The sequence below is a fragment of the Trachypithecus francoisi genome, unplaced genomic scaffold, assembly GCF_009764315.1.
Source record: "Trachypithecus francoisi isolate TF-2019V2 unplaced genomic scaffold, Tfra_2.0 Lachesis_group20, whole genome shotgun sequence".
NCBI lineage: Eukaryota > Metazoa > Chordata > Mammalia > Primates > Cercopithecidae > Trachypithecus > Trachypithecus francoisi.
Genome location: NW_022681466.1, coordinates 34,580,002 through 34,605,878, shown reverse-complemented (window position 1 = coordinate 34,605,878; position 25,877 = coordinate 34,580,002). Strand labels below are relative to the sequence as shown.

The window sequence follows — 25,877 nt, the reverse complement described above, 5'->3', positions numbered from 1 at the left end:
TTGCATTGAGCTGAGATGGTGCCACTGCACTCTATCCTGGGTGACAAAGTGAGATGCCGTCTCAAAAAAAAAGAAAAAAAAGAATTCTCTCTTTCTGTTTTGGGAGGTGAGGGCTGTACAGGCACTGGAACCATAAGTACTATGTCTGTGCAGCCCTGTCACCGTATTTAGGCACTTGAGTGGAAGAGCACTGAAACTGGGTGCTCTACAGTTTACCCTATGTGACCCTCCTACTCCTGGTCACACCGTATCAGTCTCCTTTGATTCCTAATGTTTATTTCCTCAGGATTATGTTTTAGTCCTTTCTTCATTCTACATATTTGTCCAAGTGGCCTCATACTCTTCCATCTCTTCAGTAATTTCAATTATATGATAAGGTCTCTCCAATCTATATTTCCAGCCCAGACCTTTCTGACTTTAAACTGATGTATCCTAGGCCCTTTAAGCTGATATATCTTTTTTTAATTCTTCTTCCTAGATATCTCTGAGATGTCTTTTGTTCAGAGCAAAACTAATTCAATATCTTTTCCATTCAAATCTGGTATTTCACCAAAATTCTCTATTTGTTCACATCTAAGTGTCATTAACTTCTCCCTTTCTTTTATCACCAGACTTCTAGTCAGTCACTAAATCAGACTGGTATACCTTAGACACTTTTTTTCTTTCTCATTCTCACTACTGTTGTCTGAATGACCATCATCTCATCTAGACTGCTGGGAGAGGCCTGATACAGTAATGTTAAGAACAAGGGCTCGGCAGGGCATGGTGGCTCACGCCTGTAATCCCAGCACTTTGGGAGGTTGAGTTGGGTGGATCATCTGAGGTCAGGAGCTCAAGACTAGCCTGGCCAACATGGTGAAACCCCATCTCTACTAAAAATACAAAAATTAGCCGGGCCTGGTGGCACACACCTGAAGTCTCAGCTACTTGGGAGGCTGAGGCAGGAGAATTGCTTGAACCCCAGAGGCGGAGGTTGCAGTGAACCAAGATTGCACCACTGCACTCCAGCCTGGCAACAGAGCGAGACTCCATCTCCAAAAAAAGAAAAAAAAAAAAGAACAAGGGCTCTGCAGGGCACGGTGGCTCACACCTGTAATCTCAGCACTTTGGGAGGCCGAGGTGGGTGGATCTCCTGAGATCAGGAGTTTGAGACCAGCCTGGCCAACATGGTGAAACCCTGTCTCTACTAAAAATACAAACAATTAACTGGGCGTGGTGGCGGGTGTCTGTAATCCCAGCTATTTGGGAGGCTGAGGTAGGAGAATCACTTGAACCCGGGAGGCGGAGGTTGCAGTGAGCCGAGATCGTGCCATTGCACTCCAGCTTGGGCGACAAGAATAAGACTCTGTCTCAAAAAGAAAAAACAAGGGCTCTGTATTAAGGTGACCACTTATGAGCTAGGCAAGCTATAACTTGTGTACCTCATTTTTCTACATCTGAAAAATGGGGATCATAATTATATATATAGATGCTCCTCAACTTAGGGTGGGGGTTATATCCTGATAAACCCATCATAAATTGAAAGTACCATAAATTGAGAGCCAGGCACAGTGGCTCATGCCTGTAAACCCAGCTACATGGGAGGCTGAGGTGGGAAGATCATATGAGGCCAAGAGTTCGAGACCAGCTTGGGCAACATAATGAAACCCCTGTCTCTTAAAAAAACATTTTTTTTTTAATTAGCAGGGTGTGCTGGTATGTGCTTGTAGTCCCAGCTACTGGGGAGGTTGAAGTGGGAGGATTGCTTGAGCTCAGGAGTTCGAGGCTGCAGTGAGCTATGATCACTTCACTGTATTCCAGCCTGGGCAAAAGAGTGAAACCCTGTCTCTTAGAAAAGGAAATATACGTTGGAAATACATGTAATACACCAAACCTACCAAACATGGTAGTTCAGCCTAGCCTACCTTAAACATGCTCAGAACACTTAATTTATTAGCGTACAGTAGGGCACAGTCATCTAACATAAGGTCTACAAATGTTGAATATCTCATGTAATTCATTAAATAGTGTACTGAAGGTGAAAAACAATGTTTGTATGGGTAAAGTTTCTACTGAATATGTATTGCTTTTGAACCATCGTAAAGTCAGAAAGCTTAAGCGAACCTATAGTAAGTCCATGACCAGCTCTATTTACCTTGAAGTGCTGTTGGGTGCATTAAAGAAGACAATTGCTATAGAGTGTTTAGCCAGTGTGTAGCAAAACACTTCATAAATGTTAACTATTACTACATTATAGCAGTCTCTGAAATGATCTTCCTGTATCTATTGCCAGCTTCTAGTTCATTCTTTACATTGAAGGCAGGTATCTTTTAGAACAGGCATCCCTGTGGCCTGTTAGGAACTGGGTCGCACAGCAGGAGGTGAGCAGTGGGCAAGTGAGTGAAGTTTTATCTGTATTTGCAGCCGCTCCCCATTGCTCACATTACCTCCTGAGTTCCATCTGATTAGCAACAGCATTAGATTCTCATGTGAGTGTGAACCCTGTTGTGAACTGCCCATGTGAGAGATCTCAGTTGTGCACTCATGAGAATCTAATGTCTGATGATCTGTCACTGCCTCCCATCTCACCCCGATGGGACTATCAAACACCTTTTTGTAACATTTACCAGTCTTGGAAGTATTTGTCTTCACTACTCATCTATGAACAGCTGACAGTGGCCCGTATTCATCACTGTATCCTCAGCTTAACAAGGTGTATGGCTGGCACATAGATAGCCAGTAAACATTTGTTTTATTGAACTTAACTTCTCTTGGTCTGAGTTTCTTCATTTTTGATATGGCAGTAATCCTCACTTCTCAGTGGAACAAATAATACATGTCAAAGTATTGTGGAAATTTTGAGCTATAAAAGCAAAGTTTTGGCCAGGCACGGTGGCTCACGCCTGTAATCCCAGCACTTTGGGAGGCTGAGGCGGGCGGATCACGAGGTCAGGAGATTGAGACCATCCTGGCTGACATGGTAAAACCCCATCTCTGCTAAATACAAAAAAAAAAAAAAATTAGCTGGGTGTGGTGGCGGGCGCCTGTAGTCCCAGCTACTTGGGAGGCTGAGGCAGGAGAATGGCATGAACCTGGGAGGTGGAGCTGGCAATGAGCGGAGATTGCGCCACTGCACTCTAGCCTGGGCGATAGAGCGAGACTCTGTCTCAAAAACAGACAAACAAACAAAAACCACAGTTTTAAAGCAGAATGAAAGAAATTCAAAATTGGGATTGGACCATTTCAAAACTATTGCTAAAGTGTAAGCTTCATTAAGAAAAGGACTTTTTCTGCTTTGTGCACTCCTGTATCCCTTAGACCCTAGAACAGGGTCAGTCAGTATTTGTGGAAGGGAAGCAGTATATCATAAAACTAAAAGAATTGAGAAAGTAGAAAGTAGTCACACTTCTGTTTCAGATACCCATTCCTATAGCTATGCTCTGGGCTTTGTATCTCTTTGTAATCGTTCATCTTCAAAATCAAAACCTCATGCATTGCTCTAAGTCTTTCCAGCTTACTTTCATCACGCCTGTTCTTCAACAGCATGTCTGGATAAATAGCATCCATCACTTTGTTGTCCGTAAATCAGTCTTTGATAATACAGGTTGCTTTTTATCAGGTAGGCCAAAAGAGAAAAATGTAATAACACAGGTTGCATGGTCTATCATGTCAAACATTCTTACTTACCCTCATCCTAAATTCCCTTGTACCATTGTGTCTTGGGGCTTGCTCCTGGCGTCATTTAAACTCAGATACATCCAACTACCATTCCAGTAGGAGGGGAGAGCAAAGGATGAGTGTGGATGGAGTTAGTTTGTATGTTTGGAGGAAGTGATTATTAGTCTTTTGGCTTCTAAGTACTACTGGAGAAAATCACAAATAGTATGTTGCTATTAAAAAGTCATCATTAATCTTAACCATGCTTTCAATATTCCTCTGCAATCCTGCCATATTTTGCCATACCTTTTATTTCAGCCTTTCTCTTCTCTACTCCATTTGAACTTCTGTCTGAGCACCTTCCCTCTGGGAGAATACCTTCTGCCTTCAAATCCATGGACCTACCTGATTTAAAACTCAAATTGGGAAAGTGTCCCTTTTCCTTTCCAAGACCAAATCCCTTTATAAAAGCTTTCTCTATCTTGAGCATTTACCTGCCTTTCTTCTGGCTCCATCCCATTAACATTTAAATATGCTCATCCTTTCTTCTTAGGAGAAAAAAAAAATTGCTTTTCTTTGTCACCTTATATCCATTGCTTTTTCTTTTTGCTCTGTCTCTTGACCCCACCTCAAACGAATTTCTGCCCCACCAAAGACAATAACCCCTTTTATGTTAAAATTAGTGGAAAGAATGTTAATATAATGCCCTCACTTTAAAGAACATAAAGGAAATTTATAAGTACTTCCAGGGCTGTCATCTATGCCGTGCCAGTCATGCACTGCACAATTCCAAGGGCACCACTTTACGTTACAAATACAGTTCATTACAAATATAGTGGCCCCATGTTTATAAATGCTTAGATAATAGCCCACTAGAAAAAGAAACTGATAGTTGCTTGCACCTCTACATAGAAGCACTGTGAATCCAGCAGCCTCATTTGTAGACTGGTACAAGTGTTTTATTGGTGACTCAAATATTATGAACAGCTTTGCCAAAGTAGCAGCATTTTCTAAAATAATAAAGGATGACATTCCTTTGTTTTATGATAGTTACACTTCTGGAAAATTCAGTATGGACAGTCTCCGACTTAGGAATTTTCGACTTTAGGATGGTGTGAAGGCGATACCCATTCAGTAGAAACTGTACTTCAGGTTTTGCATTTTGATCTTTTCCTGGCCTAGTGATAATGTGGTACAGTACACTCTTGTGATGCTGGGCAGCGGCAGCGAGCCACAGCTCCCAGTCACCCATGTGATCACGGGAGTGAACAACCCATTCTCTACTGTGTACTGTGTTGTCAGCTTTTTTGGATACTGTGTTTTGTGTTTTCACATTCCATCATGTCTACAAAATGTCCATCAGTGTCTCCTGTTTCTGGTGAGATAAAGAAGAGGAAGGCAATTACTCTTGAAACGAAACTCAAGATAATTGCCCAGCATGAAGGTGGCAAGCCAGTAATGGCCATTGCACGTGAGTTAGGACTTTCGCAATCCACGATTTCAACTATCTTAAAGGATAAGAAGCGAATCAGTGATGCAGCGAAATCGTTAGCATCAGTTAAATCCACTGTCATCACAAAGAAAAGGGCTGGACCAATTGATGATATGGAAAAATTACTTGTTATGTGGATGGAAGACCAGATACAGAAGTGCATACCACTCAGCCTACTGATGATCCAGGCTAAGGCAAGAAGTCTTTTTAATATGCTAAAAGACCATGCCAATGATCCTACATATACACAAATGTTTAAGGCAAGTCATGGATGGTTCCAGCGCTTCAAAAGGCGTCATAATTTTCACAATGTAAAGATCAGTGGTGAGGCAACACGTGCTGGTAATGAAGGTGCCATAGCTTTTAAGGAACAGCTGCATGGGATAATTGTGGCTGAAGATCTTTGCAATAAGGAGCTGATTGCACTGGAGGAAGAAAGAAGTAAAGGAGTTGAGGCAGTGGAAGAAGTTATACCCACGGCACCTAGAAAGTTCACAGCAAAGAAACTGGCAGAGGCATTTGCTGCTATCAGCAGCGGCCTACAGATGTTAGAAGAAATGGACGTCAATTACGAGAGATTCGCCACAGTTGACAGGCAGATACAGGATGCTCTTGCTTGCTACAGAGAAATATATAATGAAAAGAAACAAGCTGTACAGTCAAAACTTGGTATCTTCCTGAAGAACAACACTATGCTTGCTAAACCATCAACTAGTGTTGATGTCCCAATGCCTTCTACCACCTATTCTCGATGTTCATCAGAAGAGACAGAAATTGAGGACCCTATTGCATCCCCATCATCCAGCAATTAATTCATTTCAGTGCTTCAAACATTTTTCAGGACCACTGTGCTTTCAGCTGTGTACATTAATGGTGAGTACCCATAGAACCATTCTGTTTTCCACTTTCAGTACAGTATTCAATAAATTACAGGAGATACTCAACACTATTATAACATAGCCTTGTGTTAGATGACTTTTGTCCAACTGTAGGCTTATGTAAGTGTTCTGAGCACATTTAAGGTAGGCTAGGCTAAGTCATGATGTTCTGTAGGTGTATTAAATGCATTTTTGACTTACGATATTTTCAATTAATTGGGATATAACCCCCTGGGAAATTGAGGAGCACCTATACATAGTAAAACTATGCAGAAAATATTTTGTGTTCTTATGTAAAATGATGTTGAGTTCTCATCTCAGTTATTAAGTTTTTCAGCTGCACTAATGTCCAATGGGACTTTTGTAAGATTTTTAGCATCCTTGCTCAGGCTTAGTAAATTTCAGCATCTCACTCCAGGCCCATTGTTTGACAGTGAGGTTCTTCTGAGGGTAACTTATTTGATACCATCTCCATTGAGAACCCAGAGCATTGTGAAAACACAGATTAGCACTATATTCCAGGAAAGGGGTGAGTTATTTTTGGTTTCTTTAAATCTTAGGCATCTTGGTAAAACAGAACATCTCCACAAGACTAAGGGAAGACTGAGGAATAGAGTTTTTGAACTTTATGCAACTTTGTTTACATCAAGTTTCAAAATGATCTAAACTGTTTCATGTGGATGCTTGAATCTTTTCTAGTACACTGGTGGTGGGCAAGGGGGTGTTGGAAACAGGGCGCAGGCATAAGATCCAAGATGTGTTTTGCCTTTTTTCTGGATGACCTCATTAAGTGTATAGTCAAAATGTTTCTCTGATAAGCCTATACCTCTGTAAGTTGTTACTGCTGGATAGTGATAACTGTTTTCCTTTCCCTTAAGATGCCCTCCATATCCTTGGTTATGGAATATTTGGCTCATCCCAGTGCACTCGGCTTGGCTGTTGGAGTTGCTTGTGGCGTGTGTCTGGGCTGGAGCCTCCGAGTACGCTTTGGGATGCTCCCCAAAAGCAAGACGAGCAAGACACACACAGATACTGAAAGTGAAGCAAGCATCTTGGGAGAGAGTGGGGAGTACAAGATGATTCTTGTGGTTCGAAATGACTTAAAGATGGGAAAAGGGAAAGTGGCTGCCCAGTGCTCTCATGCTGCTGTTTCAGCCTACAAGCAGATTCAAAGAAGAAATCCTGAAATGCTCAAGCAATGGGAATACTGTGGCCAGCCCAAGGTTGTGGTCAAAGCTCCTGATGAAGAAACCCTAATTGCATTATTGGCCCATGCGAAAATGCTGGGATTGACTGTAAGTTTAATTCAAGATGCTGGACGTACTCAGATTGCACCAGGCTCTCAAACTGTCCTAGGGATTGGGCCAGGACCAGCAGACCTAATTGACAAAGTCACTGGCCACCTAAAACTTTACTAGGTGGACTTTGATATGACAGCAACCCCTCCATCACAAGTGTTTGAAGCCTATCAGATTCTAACAAAAGCTGAATTTCTTCCCCCAACTTAAATGTTCTTAAGATGAAAATAAAACCTATTCCCATGTTCTATGGTTGGCAGTTGTCATCCTGGGCTTAAAAAAAGTACTGTTGGTTAAATGGTCTTGGTGGTTCAAGTGAGAGGCTGAAACAAATATTTAAGATGAGAGAAACAGGTCAATACAATTGGATTAAAAGGGAGGAAACAGCATTTCCCTATACATGGTTAGGTCCCTTTGTGTGTTGGTAGCCCTTCCCTGAGACTGTGTCCCCCTGGAGGTCAGGGTTCAAGGGCGTTCCCACTAGAGGCAAGCTGCAGTTTGTTCCCCTGCTGTCACTTTTTGGGTGACTGGTAGCCTACTTTATTAATAGATATGGCCATCCTCAATGGAGTCCCGTGGTTTATAACCTGTTTGAATTTTTGTCTAAAGGTTGAGGTTTTATAGCAGATATAACCTACTGTGCAGTGTTTCATATTCACCTTCCCTGACCCATACTGGCCAAAGGTTATCAGCAGTGGTTCTAAATCACAGCCTATTAAAGGTTTTCACTTTCCCCCTTTCTTGTAACAATGAAGCCATTGAAACTTGTGGAGTAACCTTATCGACCTTACAGATGGAAATGGGTGGGCCCAAGTAAGAATTTATGGTAACTGTAAAGTGAATGTAGTTTGTCATCTCTGCTAGTTTTTTTTTTTTTTCCTAGAACTTAAAGAACTAGACAGTTAAGGGTGCCTTTTTTACCTTTTAATCTTTAGATATACTTGATACAATCCTAATAATTACTGTTATACCAGTTACCTAGAGTATGAGGCAGAGGGTCCCAACTCCCCAAGCCACAGAGCTTCCTGATAGTCATCTTGTTAGAAACGATTTTTCTTTAAAGCCTTCTTTTAGGAGGATACTGACAGTAATTTCTAAAATCAGTGTATCCCCAAGAACGGTACTGATGCCAGGGAGAATTTTGGTAATAGGCCCATTTTCAGTGGCAGTACCTCTCTATGGTTAACTGCAATATAAGCAGCATTATAGCACAATCTCAAGGTCTAAGGTCATTGGTGGAATATCGTGGGTAGAACACTAAAGACAGTCTTGAAAGTTCTAATATTTGATTCATTTTATACACTTCGCACAGGCATAGGACAGCACAGGAGAAAAATTGCAACTGTGAATGATGCCACAATAGCAACTATTTCTAAACAGAATGTTTACTGGCTCCAGAAGTGATGCAACAAAATGCAACGTTAGGACTGAGTTGAACTCAGTGCTTAAGTGCATGATTCTGGCTCAGGTAATTTCTGAGGTTTGCCTCAGACTGATGGCTCCAAATTCAAAGATAGTGGCATTCCCAACAGGATGGCATGGGGTGGCTAAGTAACTTATCAGTCATGGCATATCTACTAAAAGGAATATTATGAAAATTCTGGTAATTGTGGATATATGCTTGTTTTCTAATTCATCTGTACTTAGTATTTTATAGAACTCATAATCTTATAGTCCTCAAAGTATACTCTGCAGAACCCATGGGGTCTCCACAGAGTCAAAAATCTTTTCATAATACTATTATTTTTTTTCCTCTGTGTTACTTGCACTGATGGTACAAAAGCAGTGGTGGGGAAAACTGATGGCACCTCCCACATATCAAAGCAGGGGCACCATTGTATTCTTCACTGACCTGCACTCACATTAAACACTTTCACTTCATGTCCTGGATGAAACTAAATAGGTTTTTTGGTTTTTTGAGACAAGAGTCTCATTCTGTCATCCAGGCTGGAGTGCAATGATGTGATCTCGGCTCACTACAACCTTTGCCTCCCAGGTTCAAGTGATTCTCATGCCTCAGCCTCCTGCCTCCTGAGTAGTAGCTGGGATCTTACAGGCGTGTACCTTCACACCTGGATGATTTTTTATTTTTAGTAGAGCACGCCTGGCTGATATTTTATTTTTAGTAGAGATGGAGTTTCACCGTGTTGGTCAGGCTTGTCTCGAACTCCTAGCCTCAAGCAATCTGCCTGCCTCAACCTCCCAAAGTGCTGGGATTACAGGCGTGAGCCACCACAGCTGGTGGGACAGGGATTTTAAGTTTTAAAAAACTCCTCTGTGGAGCTTATGGTAGGTAATTTGCCTAAGAGTTGTAAAGCAGTGCAACACTAGGCGAGGGGCTATGTGTAGCTATTGAGGATTAAGGGATAGTGAAATGAACTTTAGGAACATTCTCAGCCATAAGCAAGAGCTGGATTGACACAACCAATTTTTCGAAAAAAAATCAACTTAAGATACCCATAATTTGGGCACCTTTATAATTCATGATGAGAAAGAGCATGTTAACTACATGTTTAAATATATTTTATTTCAAGTTAATATAACAGCAATGATTTGTTCATTTAAGTGAAATGCCTAGATAAAAACCTCAAGTGTCACTTGGCTAAAATGTTGGAGACAGTAAATGTAAGCCACTAGAGTAGTGACTCTGGTTCTTTAGACTACTGCGTGTACCTTATTGAACTACAGGAATGCACATTGATAAAATGCACAATGTCTTCACATGTCTCAATCCTCATTCCTCTTCCTTTCATGCCTCCCTGTAATGCCTCAGTATCCAATATAAAACTACAAAAACTACTGTTCTTTTGGTTTGAGTGGTATTTAATTAAGTTCTTTTGGTTTGAGTGGTATTTAATTAAAACTTCAAATCTATGTTATTTCCACAGTCCAGTAATTTATTTTAAATTTGAGTAATTTCAAATTCCACAAACAAAACTGAATAACAGCAATATTTTGTTTGAATTTCTCTCTTCTGTACACTCAGTGATCTAAAACACCACAATATCCAACATACACAAACCTCAGGGAAGGGTTAGTAAACACACACAAGATTGGAATCATGGTGCTCTTTGCTCCTGAATGGAATGGTCCCACAGAAAAAGCACAGGATACAGCACAACATAAGGGCACCTGTTACATATGAAGTGAGCAAAACATACTAGCATTTTCTATATGCATAATGGGGAAACCTGCATAGGTTAGAGGGCCTTTTATGCTCATTTAAAAATCAGGCAAGTTGTCTGTAACATTTTTCAAATAATCTGGAAAGCACTGCAATCCAGTGTAGGATGTGCTGATTAGTGTTGTCTTTGTTGGCATTGACAGTCTTGCATGGTCATATGCCAGTATTTTTGCTTTACCTTTTCTTTGAATAAAACAGATTTAAATGCATTTAGACAATACATATTTGTAAGCTGTTTACATACACTAAATTTAAGAAATTCAATATTAGAGTTTCTTTGTTTCTTTAAACACTACAGAGTGCAAATCAGATTCTTCACAACAGATTAAATATTAAGCAGTTCTTTAAAGAATGAGGGGGAAGAAAAAAAGCCCAAGTGAATAAAACATTGAAACTATTCCCCTTCGAAAATAAATTCTAAAATGTTGTGGAATGTGAAATAAGGTTTTAACATAGGTGATCCAAGTTTATAGTTAGAAACAAAAAGGAGTCCTTCATGAAATAAAGGTTACAAGAACACGTTGCCTGTTTCCCCCATTATAAACAGAGAAGTGGGTAGAGACGATGTTTCAGTACGAAAATAGGTGACTACAGGATCAGCTTTTCATCTCACATGCTGTACCCAAAGCCAGGCTGTGGCTGTCCATACGGTGGTGCGGTATAACCATAACCAAAAGGTGCCTGGGGAGGGACGGCAACACTGGGTCCTGCTGTCAGCATCAACTGGGGCTGACCTAAAGTAGAAGAAAACGAAAAGGAGCAGGGGCAGGGTGAGGAGGCAGGACAGACTGTTAGCATTTAGAACACTCCAATCTCCTCCACTCTAGCAACATAATCTCACCCTCGAATGAGTTGTGTATCGGGGGCACATTTGATTGCTACAATTTTGGGAGGACAGTCTTACTCTAAGAAGGTTCCTACCTAAAAAGTCAACAAATAGTGCAGGGCCAAAGGCCAGAACTGCTTATGACTGAACACAATATGCCTGACACTGTATACTTGACACATACCTACATGCATATTACACTTCATGACACAATAAAATTAGCACAAGAAAACTTAGTTTTTTAAGACTTCTTTTTTTTTTTTAAAGACAGAATCTTGCTGTGTTGCCCAGGCTGGAGTGCAGTTGTGCAATCTTGGCTCACTGTAACCTCCGCCTTCTGGGTTCAAGCAATTCTCGTGCCTCAGCCTCCCGAGTAGCTGGGATTACGCGTGTGTGCCACCATGTCCAGCTAATTTTTGTATTTTTAGTAGAGACGGGATTTTGCCACGTTGGCCAGGCTGGTCTTGAACTCCTGGCCTCAAGTGATCAGCCCACCTTGCCCTCCCAAAGTGCTGGGATTATAGGCGTGAGCCACCATGCTTGGCCTAAATGACATGTTATTAACATAACTTTTACAGTTAAAATTTCTGATTTAAACATGTCTAAATGGCAATGAAACCAAATTCATTTATAGATGATCCAGTACTAATTTAGAGACAGCAAAATTAAAAATAAGACACATTTGGGCCAGGCGCGGTGGCTCACGCCTGTAATCCCAGCACTTTGGGAGGCAGAGGAGGGTGGATCATGAGGTTAGGAGTTCGACACCAGTCTGGCCAATACAGTGAAACCCCGTCTCTACTAAAAATACAAAAAAAATTAGCTGGACGTGGTGATGTGCGCCTATAATCCCAGCTACTCAGCACGCTGAGGCAGGAGAATCACGTGAACCCAGGAGGTTGCAGTGAGCTAACGCCACTGCACTCCAGCCTGGGTGACAGAGTGAGATGCCGTCTTGGGGGTCGGATAAAAAGACATTCAGACATTCTTTAGGTGTGAAATACATTAGAACATACACCCTCTATCAAATACTATGTTGACATTCTTTCTTACAAAGTTTAAATCTTTGTTGGCCATATTCAGAAAACATGACCTGTAGAGAACTTGGCTTAGAGATGGAAAGCAAGTAACACCTCTCTACCCCTACAAAACAAATATTCTTAACCTCCCACTACAGTGTAAACCCTAGATCAAGATTTCTCCTACACAAAGGACTTCATGTCTTTGCTTTTTGTGGTTAACAACCAAAGCTGTACTTAGCAAACAAATTAATTTTGGAAACCAATTTTATTTATTTTATTTTATTATTATCTTTTGAGACTGAGTCACGCTCTGTCGCCCAGGCTGGAGTGCAGTGGCGCCATTTCAGCTCACTGCAGCCTTTGCCTCCCAGGTTCAAGCAATTCTCCTGCCTCAGCCTCCCAAGTAGCTGGGACTACAGGCATGTGCCACCACGCCTGGCTAATCTTTTGTATTTTTAGTAGAAACGGGGTTTCACCGTGTTAGCCAGGATGGTCTCGATCTCCTGACCTTGTGATCTGCCCGCCTCAACCTTCCAAAGTGCTGGGATTATAGGCGTGAGCCACCACGCCCAGCCATAATGGTCATATTTTTATGTTCCCTCACCTGGTTATTGTGCTTCTACCTATACTCTTCAAAGTGATTGTTCAAATGAATCTGTTCACCAACTATGAAATGGAAAGGGGCAGTGATTCAGACATGTAGGTTTAAGAAGACATGAAACTGTCTTAAATATTCACTTGAGAGTTTGAAGATCCTATCTCTCTGGAAAGTTCTCATATGGAAACTACCCAGGTATCTGCCCCAGTTAGAATTTAAAATGAAGATGTATTCTTTATGTAAAGCATACTAAAGGCAGCCTGGGCATATTCTCTCATCTTTTGCTCTTTTGAAAATGGAATTCATCAGTATTTCTTTTTCAGTAATTTATGAGCAGGTAATGAATGAGGGACCAGATGATAGGAAAGATTCATGTTATGATCTTAAATGACTGTTTTTGAGTTTTCTTGTATTTAGGATTATTTTAGTGAATAATATCAACACCTGCTTTACAACTTCTCAGAAAAAAAAATCATAGCAGTATTTCTTAGCAAGCCTTTTGCACTTTAGAAGCTTGTTGTATTCTATTTTGAGGCATAGTCTCTAAATAATTAAATACTTTTCTAATGAATTTTTTGAGGTTACAGAGAGAGATTACCATAAACAATGGGTTGTGTCTCTGTAGCTTGTTCTTCTTCTTTTCTCAGTGATTCTGAAGCATCTAATTTATCCACCTGGAGAAAAACACATCATGTTAATTAGCACCCCAAAAGTATTATAAACCTAGATTTATGGCAGAAAGTGGAAAAGCCTTAGTATGTTAAATTCTGTCAAAATAAAACAGACTAGAAAGAACATTCTCAGTCCCCCTCAAATTCAATGGCAATGTTCATACTTCAGTCCAGGTGGTTTTCAGCACTGTCATTATAAACCCTCAGGAAGGAGGGATTTATAAATGCCATAAAAGCTCACGCCAGACTAAAACTGGGCATGCTAGGATGCAGCCTGAGGGAGGGAGAAAACAAGAAGGAACCACTTTTCAAATGAAGTTTAAAACTGATCAGAGGTAATAATGAACTCATGGTCTGGCAATACTTCCCTCCCCAGAGGAAATGGTATTCAAAAAAGTTAAATGAGCCTCGTGACTGGACAAGTACTTATGCAGAATAAGCTGTTCTTTTGCCAGTTGTGTATAGCTTCTGATGATATTGGTTATGGCTGCAGACTGAAGTTTAAGATTCAAGTGGCTCCATATTCAATCTTTTTGTATAAAGAAAGGCTGCATGTTTAATACTGTGTGGGCTCTGTTATCTAAAAAGTAATCAGTAAAGCCTGATTTTGTCCCAAAAATGTTCGCTTTTAATTAAGCCAAAAGTAAATGGCTACTATATGCTAACTACTCTTCAAAGTGGATAGTATCAGACAGAAGTAATTCTGCAGAGCAGTCCAAATGTATTAGTGAAAGAAAGGAATTAGAATGCCTAGATCCTTCCACTGACTAGTTGTGTGACCTTGGCAAATCATTGCACTGGCCCTCAAATTTCCTTCTCTATATAATGAGAAGGTTGAACAAAATGATCTGCAGTTTCTTCTAGGGCTAACATGATTTGATTCTGTAATTCTGTAATGAAATAGAAGTGACATTACAACACTGGGACTAGAGAATCTCCTTCACTATACAAATTCCATTGCCTTTTACACTATATTTGTCTTTCAATATTTAAAAGCTGGTCTCTCAACCAAAGCCTTATACTTGGTCTATCATTATAGCTAAGTAAAACTAAATTTCAAACCTCAATGTTATCTATTACTGGTGGTTTTCAAGGTCATAAATGTGCTGGATGAGATAGGGGGACCAAAGTGCAGGGGGGAACACTTTCTGAATGTTCACTGCATGTTCTTCAAAAAGGCAAATTGTGAAAAATCACTTCAAAAAAAAAAGGTTGTAGACTTCAGTGGAAAAGTTTGTAAAATCCAGGTCCTAAAAAGATTCAGGCAGCACCTCATTTCTATTTGAAACTATTAAAAAAGTATCTTTCAGTCTTCGCATAGGCCATTAAGGTTAGGACACTGTTTTACATTTAATTGTTTCATATTAAATACCACAAATATGAGTCTAATCCATCTTAATTTGTTAGGGAACTGAAAGTTTGAGAAAAGTAAGCCTAAGTAGGCTCCTTCAGATGAAATGTGGTTTTTCTAGCCTAGGAAGATGGATTAGTTTACGTTTATACACTATTATCCTATTTTATAGTCTAAATGATGTGTTACAAATTACCCTAGTACCAAATTAAAGACTATTATGTAGTATAAGTACCAGATGAAATGCCCATTTTTTGGCATCCACACTTAGAACAAAAATTATTACAGTTATAGAACTTAAAGCACAGCTCTGTGCCATCAAGGATCAGATGGGGTTTTGCTAACTAACCAGTATTCAAGAAGGAGCTATAGAAGTTATAAAGAAAAATACATGGATGCCTGTACATTAGTAACTTCTAAGAAAAAAGAAGAAAAATGAAACAACCAAAAAGCCACCACTGCATAATACATTTCCGGACTTTCAAGGAAAAGAATCTGAAGTGAACATGTGTTTAAAAGTTAAGGTCTGAATCAGATGTTGAACACAGAAGTCCTATTAGAGAAGCACGTGGAAGACTTAGAAGAGCTGGCAATATCACAATGCCCTAGCATACACACAGGAAGTCTGGGCATAGGGGGAAGAATTCTGAAGGAATAGCATCAAGCTAAGCAAAAAATTCTGATTCTTCTATATGATGGGACAGCCTCTGGCACAGGGACTTTCAATTTTTGTTTCCACTGATCCAATTTAGATTGCTCAAAAAAAAAAAAAAAAAAGCATAGAAGGCTTTTAAGAACACAAGCTTTTGTTAAGAGCTGTAACAAACGTTTCTGATCCTTGGATTTAAAAAGAAAAATTACAGGTAAGCATGTCAATGAATTCAGTTCCATCTGTACTACTAAAAATTCACTAAAATGTAAAAGGCTTTTCCACAAAGACTGCAATATGCTGCAGAGGAAAAGTAACATGCAGTCAGTTATTTTGGTGTATGTGTGCATGAAAAAAAGGCAAAAGTACTGAAGCAAGAAGTGAGATCTGAAGATGACTTGCTATACAGGCTCTCAAGAAACACACACAGCCCACAGCAATGCTATAAGAGTTTCAAAAATAGTATGATGTAATTGCAATGACTGTTGTACATGCTCCATTTAAAACAATGCGTAACACTGCAGTTCAATTACCTGTTTTTCACACACACGCTTTCTAACTGCCTTGCTTACTAGCTGCTGAAGGGTCTCACACACAATGCATTTTACTCAGGTTTGCCCTAAGTTCCAGTGGTGACTCCAGTTTGGTTCAACAGAATCCCAAGGCATTGTCCCCCACCCAAATTCTTTTCAATTTGTTTCAACTCTCCTTTCCCTTCCCACCCTTTTCTAACCACAATTTGATAACAGATGTAAGTTTGTTTCATTCATATTGGGATGGAAACAAGCCAATGAAGGAAGCAGCAACCAAAAGGTGCCTGAATTTGACGTCCTTGGACAAGCCAACTGATAAACAGGAGAGCAAATTTTAGGTAGCTTCAGAGGTATGCCTTATTACAGAAAGTAGAAGTTAATACTTTGTTAAAAGTAATTCATGTTGCTTAGCAACAATTATAGCAAGCTTGGCTCTCGTGATTAAAAAGGTTTTGATTCCTCTTAAAAATGGACTAGCACCATAAGAACTGGACACCTGGAGAAACATGAGGAAAGTCTCTTCGGAAGCAGCTAGTATCTCTTGTATCTACTTTCAGCAAAAAATTAGTAAGAATCAAGAGATCAGAAACTGGATCACAGTCCTTCAATACCAAAAAAAAAAAAACCCCAAAAAGCCTTTTAGGGCATGTATATACATATATAAATTCAACAACTGTCAGGCAAGCTCACAAAGTAAAACCAGAGGCTGTTTTAATTTACTTCAAGTATTATGATAGTCCTATTAGGGTCCAGATACCCTGACAGGGAAGAGAAATTTCCTGTTACTTTGGAATTAATATGGAAACTCACCATACTCAGTTTTCCATAATATATTTAAGAGAGACTGTGAACCAACTACTGATTAGCCTCCTGCCCTTCCTAAAGCCTATTAGCCGATTAGTAGCAAACGTCTGCTAATGTCCTACAGTTCTATTAAAGTTATGTTTCAAGGGACTTGCAGAGGCTTTAGTGAAAATTTATTGGGGGGAAAAAGCAGCAGCAGCAGTGTAGAAAAGGAAGGAAAAAAATCATGCAAATTCCTTAGACTTAGTTCTCCAGACTTAAAGATGGAAAAGAATCAACTTTCACCTTTTCCTTTATTGCATCAACCTGCAAAGGAATTCAGAAGGTGCAGCTTAGAAAAAAAATCAAATTCCATATTGAGCATAAAAAGGTAGAATCAGCAACAAAGGTTTAGGGAAGAAACATCTAACCACTAAAAAGGTATGAGAGAAGTGAAAATAAAGGGCATACTGGAAGCAAAATTTAGATTTTTCTGTAACTTCAAAGCTTACTGCAGAAGAATTTATGCTACAGTATGAAAGAAAGCAGCTTAATCACTAGTAAAATTTACAGCACTTAGGTTAACAGCAGCTTAGAGACAGGTCTCACAAGTTGGCATTATGTTTAAGAAGCTATTCTCATCTATGGCTAAAACATGTTGGCTAAGACAAGGCAACATGTTTTTTCTTACATTGAATACAGAAAATGTTAATTCTTTAAAAACTTTAAACAGATACAATGGTATCTAATTAAATGATATTCTGAGGAAAAATTCAGTGTAGTAGGGATTGTTCGTAGTGTTCCCACTCCCCCCACCCCCACCTTAACTCAGGCAGGCTGAAGGAATCAGTTGGGAGACTCTGATTTTAATCATGCGTTTTGCTTTGACAAAAAGGATCCTCTAAAACCATTTAAAAATGTTCTACAGAGTGGAAGCTAGTAACTGCTGAAGATAGGGTGAGTAAATTCTTACATCAAAAAGGGACACTAAGATGAATAGTGAATTTTATAAGGCGATTAGACCCCCAGCTTGTTTAATGTGTTCACCTCCTATGATATTTTTAAATCAGGGGTTAAGCTATCAAAAAAAAATTGTGAAGATTAAAAGAATGTTAAGAATATACATGCAGCTTCCCCAGGGGAAACAGGCATAGACATCACTAAAGTCAGGAGCCAACCAAATAAAAGGGAATCTACAATACTAGTTATGATGATTTGAGTTACAAGAACTGAGTTTGAGAAAAATGCTACTTTGAAATAAAATTTATCGAATCATTTTTAAAATAAAAAAATATAGATTATTTTCACCCTCATAAATACACTGAGGGTAAACAGCTACATTTGAGTTCCCCTTCCAATCAGTGTCATTTTTCAGCTATTAAAAAATTTTCAAAAGAACAGGAATATTTTATGATCGACTGACTTCTACTAAGTAAATTTAAAAAATTAATGTGCATGTAGAATTTTACATATCTGCAAGAAAACTAATTCTGAATACACTTAGAAGAGTCATTACCTTTGTCAAGTATTCCTTCATGACCTGGATGAAATAGGGCATGGCAAAATCCATGATATTGTGCCTCCACGCAGTTTCTAGGACAACATCTGGCCTTAAAAGATCGTAACAGGTAAACAGACAAGCTCCAAAGCACTCTCTTTTTTCTTCCTGCAAAAACCACTGCAGGAGTTCTTCAGCCAACTCAGTATCTTTAGATTCAGAAGCATACTGCATTGCATCCTATTCAAAGAAAACAGTGACAGTCAAAAAACATTAGACCCAACATACTAAACTAGTAAACCAACAAAAACAATGGAAACTTTCCAATATAAGTCTGGTTTTGCAAGGGGAAAAGAAGCCTCCTAGTTGTATCATTTAAATTAAAATTTTCAAAGAACAGATAAGCTAAAGGCCTTTTTATTCCCCCAAACAAGTCTGACCTTAACATAAGAGAGCCCCTAGAATCAAGAAATCCATTAACTTAAATTGCCTTAAAGTCAGTTCTCATATTCACAAAACCAATACTTTTATTTATAGAATATAATCACTTGTAACATCATTTTAGGCCTGGTTTAACAGCCCCCGCCCCGCAACTTTATCAACCTTGTAAAGGCTGTCTTTCTTGCACAGCTCTACACTCTGTTTCCAGCGATTGTTGCCTTTGAAGAGATAAGCAGCAATTCTCCTGAACTCAATGAGTTCATGTTTTTCCAAACGCTGAGCAAGCGAGATATTGTCAAAGTTGTCATAAGCATCTATTGATGTTCGCAGAGCCTTAAAAAAAAAAGCCATCCAAATGCCAGATCAGTATCTTGTTTTAACATTATATTCCCTCTTCGGTGTAATACGACACCTAGATTCAAGCATCAAAAGGTATGTTTTTTCACTATACCTAAAGATAACATTTTCTCCAAGATATTTCAGTATCAAGGACTAACATATGGCTATGAAACTGATGAGATTTCTAATTTGGAGGGCAAGATTTTTTTTTTTGAGATGGAGTCTCCCTCTGTTGCCCAGGCTGGAGTGCAGTGGTGACGCAATCGTGGCTCACTGCAACCTGCCTCTAGCGTTCAAGCGATTCTCCTGCCCCAGCCTGCCGGGTAGCTGGGACTACAGGCACGTGCCACCACACCCACCTAATTTTTTTTTTATTTTAATAGAGACGGGGTTTCATTGTGTTAGCCAGGATGGTCTCGATCTCCTGACATCATGATCTGCCCGCCTTGGCTTCCCAAAGTGCTGGGATTACAGGCATGAGCCACTGCGCCTGGCCTGGAGGGCAAGATTTTATTCTCTAGAGAAACTTCTGATAAAACTCAGCATGGCAGCAGTACAGGATCTGCATGCACTGGGCCTCAAAGAAAATCAACAGAGAGAAACAAAGGTAAGTAGCTTAAGCTTCACTCTACTTGACTTTTGCTTATGTGAAATCCTTCATAAGAGAAAGTTTATACAAATACTAATAAAACAGTAGGCAAGAAAATTGGTGAATATAGTTAATATCAAATAAATTTTATGAACTAGTTAAGTGATCAGACATTTTTGACTCTACCTATAATCTAGATGTTAGAGATAAAGTAATCATATCTTTTTTTCAAAAGCAGTATCTTATACAAGATCTGAGCAAAATTCTGAAAACTTGGCACTTAATTAGAAGTAAGATTTATCAATCCTGAAACCTTACTAAATTTAGATCCTAGGAATGCAAGCACCTACTGTTTACAATCCTAAATGATAATGGCTTTTTAGAAAAATGGGAAAACGTAACTTTATGAGTCTTAAGATTATGTGCAAGAATCAAAAGGTTTTACCTGATAATCTTCTTCTGTAATAAACAGGTTGTTCAATGATTCATTCACAGATTTGTTGTTATGGTTCTGAACAGAACGCAAATACGGTTTCACCAGTGGTAGCTGTTTAACCTTTAAAATAGAGAGTTTGTTACAAATATAGCACATTATTGAAGTCCCAGGGACAAAAGTTATCCAAATATGTCCTAATTCCTTGCTATGAAGCTTTCGTTTAAAATTATTACATTACCTTGCTGAAATAATTGACTGCACGAGTGTGATCCAACCGTGGAGACAGCACCATCAGCAAATCATTTAACAACAGAGGCTTGAATTCTAAATAGAACTGTATTGCTCTGTAGTATAGTTCCACATTGGCAACCTACAATGGGAAAATCCATACATAAGTCAGTTACTTCCTAATGAGCTTTCTCCTTCTGAATCCTTTATCTTCTGAAGAAAGTACACACCTTGGTAATGATATCTTTGAACTGCCCTTCTTTCCAGGCATCAGTTGGATGATTCATCATGGTAATTATGGCATTATCATATTCTTCATACTTGTCATACAAAAACACCAGTTCTGCCCAAAGATGAGCTTGTTCTGCAGCTCTTAGCACCTGCATAAGAAAGACTTAATTGCTTTAGATATGAGTCTAGCTAACAGCCTTAAAAAGAATAAGATATTTTGAAGTATTAGTTTTAACTACACAGTTGCTTCACTGTGTTACAATGACTGGTTACCTTGGGAATATTCACTCTAGACCAGAACAGCTCCAGGTGCTCCCTCATTTTCTGAGGCTTAAATTTAGAGTACAGAATAGCTAATTCGGTAAACATTCCCATGTGAGCTCGCTCAAGTCCCAGTGCTGCTTCCAACATGGTAATCAGCTCTTCAAAATAGCCACGATCCTGAACAAGAGAAATGTGCAGTTAAAGATAAGAATATCTATGGTAAAAGATCTCAGGTCATATAAAAGTTTCTTGTTAATTACCTGATAGTAGTTGATAAGTTCTTCTAATTCATCTGCGTGTACAACAATATGAAGTCCACACATCTGAGCAAGACGGAATTCTTTCCCATCTACACAGGCGAAGCAGACCTAGAATAAACATTTCCTTTCTGTGAACTCAAATGTAAACATGGCTAGTTATTTAAACTAATGTTTAAAGAGCGTTTCTTTAATTCTTCACTCAAACTTGGGTTTAGATTACCTCTTTCCATGTTCGAGTACTGTTAGCTTTCCTAGCCCCATCAACAGCTGCCTGATATTCACCCAGGTGAACCAGGGTAGATGCCAAACGTCCAAAATTGGAAACATTATTGTACAACAACTTAGCAGCATCATACATTTTTTCATCATAACAACGGTCACCAACCTGGAAAAAAAAAGGTAACGCACATTCAGTAAGATATTAGTGTGAGCTTAATCCTCTTTTCAAATTCATACCTTCACACTGAGAAATAATGTTTTCCTATAGATTTTTCCTTGGAATTCTTCAGTTATGTTTTGATCCTACCAAGCTAATCAAGTAGCCCAACTAGTTTTTCTTAAATCTGAAAAGGAAACCCACTTGTTGGATATGAGCATTATTTGGTCCATTGATAAATTCTTCTAACTCTGCAAGGCGGTTTGTTTTAGCCAGCGCAAATATCAATTCTGTCTCCACGTAGGACTCTCGAGCCTTCTTACGGGCCATCTGCAAGTACTTCACCAGTTCTTCCCAGTTTCCTAAGTATAGAAAAAGAAAAAATAGATCCAAACATTAACATCCTAGTTTATCTTTCACCCAAGTAAATGAAAATTGCTCTTCATCTCCTTTTCAAGGAAACATGGATAATGACAAATGTAAACTGTGCAATATTTCACTTCTGTATTATCACAGACCAAATAAATAGAAGAATTCTCTTTTTCCTGAAAGTTGTAAGATTAGAGCACTATCAGGATTTTATGAGACTTCAAAAACAGAAAACTCATCTTCCCCACTTGTAAGTTTTGTGAACCTACAAATTCACAAAATACAGCCTCTTTTTATGTGGACTAAGATGGAGTACTAAAAGTTTTCACAGGAAACCATGCAGTATCCAACTCTTCTACAATTCGGAACAGACAGATATCTTAATGCTTATAGCTTAATCATTTTGTGAGGTCTCAATACATAAGGTAAGAAATCATACCACTAGTATTGGCAGCCTGAACAACTTCCATGTAGGAGGAAGGATCATCTGCTTTGATGTAAGAATCAATGGCTTCTTTCACCATTCCTTTCTGCAACTGGGCTTTTGCAAGTTGACTCCAGACCGCAGGTTCATTGCAACGTTCAGCAAACTCATATGCCCGATCCAAGTTTCCAATATGTTCAATTAAGACCTAAGTACCCAAGTTTGAAATTGGGGTTAGAGTAAAGTCAATCCTACCCAGAGCAATTACATTTAAGCTGTTAGTATTTTATTGCTCTTCTATTGCCATAGCAACCAGTTAGGCCCACCCTCATAAGACAGTGCATACACTGAATGAGTAGAAGACATTACATTTAGTAATTCAACTTAGGTAATCTAAAGATTTACCTGAACTGCTGAAGTATTGACATCAAATTTCCGGAAAATGGCAAATGCTTCTTCAAACAGCTCATTGCTGATGGCAATATTGGCAATATCTGGGGCATCATAATTATCCAAGCGGTTAATATACTCCATAACACGTGTACGGTCAGCTTTAATTGCGGTGAGGATAAGGAGGTTTTGCAGATTCCTTTAAGAAACAAAATAATATTTTAAATGCAATATTTTAAGTTTATCAGACATAAAAAAAAAAACACTGTGACTAATAGAAAGGTTTTTGTCTCAAGAGATAGGGTGAGAAGGAGGGGGGATATTAGGAGAGTGAGAATTCAGGCAACTTTCTCTGATCTTTTTGTTCCTTCCCAAAACTGATGGGCCATTATTAAAGACTGACAATAAACAGCCAATGGATCCCTCTGAAAGCATACCTGTGTTCACTGAATACAGAGTTATCAAGGACAATTTTCTCCAGCAGTTCAATCAGTTCATTAGGAAGGTCTGCAGTCATGAAAGCCTTGACAGTTACTGACACTTCTTCAGGGTCCTGAGTCTCAGACAAAGCTGTTTGTACAACCTACAGAGGATATATGGGACATAAGTATTGAGAATCAAGTTGGTTTTAAATAAGGATAAGTTGGCCTCTCATTAGAAAACTTGAAATAGGCAGAAAAGAATGAAGTAGGAAAAAGACCTTTAAATTTACACACAGAGGTCTTTCTACACCAATCTATATAATATGTGTAATTCTACTCTCTTGAAAAATTACTCTAATTATATAATTTCTATCTTTTCCCTGATTAAAACATTATCCAGGCTAGCAATCATCATTATCACTTTAGTGGCTACACATAATGCAAAATTCAACTACACAGATGTGGAACTATAGTATCGGTAATTCTTCTAGTTTTGCCTATTTGCATGGCTTTCTAGATGCTGCAATGATTTCCAACCACCCCCTCCACATCCTTCCCCTAGGAAGCTTTGTAAGTAGTTGGAATGTTCCTTAGAAATGCTTCCTAGGAAAGGAATGAAATATTAATAGCCTTCAACTTACTTGTTTCCAAAATGTTTTCTTTATACTTATTTCAGGAGAATTTTAAGACTCATTATTAACAACTCTTCAATTTTTAGAGCTTTTAAAATATGTTGTCTATTTTATTTAGGTATAAAAGCCCATCTCATGTGCAGTTCTATACTTCTTGTTAGTAAGATATAACACTGATGCACTTGGTCTTTTGTATTTTCTCTTATCCTTATCTTTTGCTGACTTATCATTGTCTTGAAGTTTCCAATCAATTTAGCCACTTCTTTTTTTTTTATTTTTTATTTTTTTAATTTTTTATTTTTTTTGAGATGGAGTCTCGCTATGTCGCCCAGGCTGGAGTGCAGTGGCGCCATCTCGGCTCACTACAAGCTCCGCCTCCCGGGTTCACGCCATTCTCCTGCCTCAGCCTCCTGAGTAGCTGGGACTACAGGCACCCGCCACCACGCCCGGCTAATTTTTTGTATTTTTTTTTTTCTCAGTAGAGACGGGATTTCACTGTGTTAGCCAGGATGGTCTCAATCTCCTGACCTCCTGATCCGCCTGCCTCGGCCTCCCAAAGTGCTGGGATTACAGGCGTGAGCCACCGCGCCCGGCCAATTTAGCCACTTCTTAGGTGTTAATAGCAATCCTTAATGTTTAGTTTGTTATTTTCCTTTTAAACTATGATGAACCGAGAGTTTTATATAATTAAGTCATGTCTTTTGGGATGTATTTTCTTTTTCTTTTTTTTGATACTGTCTCGCCCGTCACCCAGGCTGGAGTGCAATGTTGTGATCTCAGCTCACTGCAACCTCCGCCTCCCAGGTTCAAGCAATTTTCCTGCCTCAGCCTCCCGAGTAGCTGGGATTACAGGCGCGTGCCACCACACCCGTCTAATTTTTGTATTTTTAGTAGAGATGGGGTTTCCCCACGTTGGCCAGACTGGTCTCGAACTCCTGACCTCAGGTGATCCGCCCACCTTGGCCTCCCAAAGTGCTGGGATTACAGGCGTGAGCCACTGCACGCAGCTTATTTTTCTTAATGTATGTTATATACATTTATACTTATATAAATTTACATTATATATAACATATACAATCAATTTACATTCATTATATACAAATGAATGTAAATTGAATGTATATAAATTTTAATTTCCTTCTACTTTGTATGGCTTTCTCTCCTAGTTAAATATGATCCATTTGAGTATATGATGAGGGGAAGGATTGTATCCATAGTTAAAAATGTGTTATTTTTACTGACAGTCATAAACATGTTTGCCAATGTTACCTGGTCAATTAGGGGTCTCCTGTAAGGATTGCTTTCCAGCAGCACGCTGCCCCACAATTCTGGATCCTTTCGACGTACCAGGTAGCGAGAAAGACTTTTGAAGAGGGAATTCTCATTGCAAACCTGAAGAAGATATGACAGATCAATTTCAAGGTAAAAAGTAAAAGACTTTTTATAGCATTTTAGAGGTTATTTCCTATTGTTTAAACTCTGTTTATTGATAATCTTACTGATATTGGATCTACTTTTGGACTTTGATTCACGTACCAGTAATATACTGTTTTAATTATACAGGCTTGGTAATATACAATTTAACATCTGGTAGGACTAGTCCACTTTTACATTTTTCAGTGTTTTACTAGCTGTTCTTGTGTGTTTATTTTTCTATGTGTATATGCACATGTATGTACATAAGTGAGCATATGTATGTACATAAATATAACTATTTCCTAGCTCTGACCACTGAAAGATCTTAGAAGCAAATATACCTAAGCTCAGATCTTGACTTCTAATATTTTCAGAAAATAGGAGTCTTGCTCTGTTGTCCAGGCTGGAGAGTGCAGTGTTGCAATCATAGTTCACTGCAACCTTGATCTCCTGGGCTTAAGTGATCCTCCTACCTCAGCCTTCTGGGTAGCTTGGAACCAAGTGCATGGTACCTCCCCCAGCTAATTATGTAATTTTTTGTAGAGACGGGCTCGCTGTGTTGCCCAGGCTGGTTTCAAACTCCTGGGCTCAAGTGATTCTCTTGCCTCGGCCTCCCAAAGTGCTGGGATTCTAGGAGTGAG

At 39.1% G+C, this 25,877-nt stretch overlaps 2 protein-coding genes across 8 annotated transcripts in view; one reads left to right on the top strand and one right to left on the bottom strand.

Moving 5' to 3' along the window:
- Positions 1–25,877, top strand: part of PTRH2 (peptidyl-tRNA hydrolase 2) — a 32,942-nt gene that overhangs the window by 3,020 nt on the left and 4,045 nt on the right. For 2 of the 5 annotated variants that reach the window (XM_033183718.1, XM_033183719.1), the window contains exon 2: positions 6,885–7,554. In XM_033183718.1, coding sequence (XP_033039609.1) covers positions 6,885–7,424 — 540 coding nt within the window. In that variant the 3' untranslated portion in view covers positions 7,425–7,554. Of the gene's footprint in view, positions 1–4,686; positions 6,002–6,884; positions 7,555–19,585; positions 19,807–25,101; positions 25,243–25,877 lie in introns of those variants that run through there. The other 3 variants (XM_033183717.1, XR_004430703.1, XR_004430702.1) reach the window with 3 other exon arrangements.
- Positions 9,811–25,877, bottom strand: part of CLTC (clathrin heavy chain) — an 80,584-nt gene continuing 64,517 nt past the window's right edge. For 2 of the 3 annotated variants that reach the window (XM_033183711.1, XM_033183713.1), the window contains 16 exons: positions 25,090–25,212; positions 23,204–23,349; positions 22,782–22,965; positions 22,392–22,584; positions 21,788–21,945; positions 21,428–21,592; positions 21,208–21,315; positions 20,957–21,124; positions 20,683–20,832; positions 20,463–20,594; positions 20,234–20,344; positions 19,023–19,193; positions 18,438–18,659; positions 17,228–17,248; positions 13,533–13,608; positions 9,811–11,222 (listed from right to left, as the gene is read on the bottom strand). In XM_033183711.1, coding sequence (XP_033039602.1) covers positions 11,098–11,222; positions 13,533–13,608; positions 17,228–17,248; positions 18,438–18,659; positions 19,023–19,193; positions 20,234–20,344; positions 20,463–20,594; positions 20,683–20,832; positions 20,957–21,124; positions 21,208–21,315; positions 21,428–21,592; positions 21,788–21,945; positions 22,392–22,584; positions 22,782–22,965; positions 23,204–23,349; positions 25,090–25,212 — 2,253 coding nt within the window. In that variant the 3' untranslated portion in view covers positions 9,811–11,097. The remainder of the gene's footprint in view (positions 11,223–13,532; positions 13,609–17,227; positions 17,249–18,437; positions 18,660–19,022; positions 19,194–20,233; positions 20,345–20,462; positions 20,595–20,682; positions 20,833–20,956; positions 21,125–21,207; positions 21,316–21,427; positions 21,593–21,787; positions 21,946–22,391; positions 22,585–22,781; positions 22,966–23,203; positions 23,350–25,089; positions 25,213–25,877) is intronic. The other variant, XM_033183712.1, reaches the window with a different exon arrangement.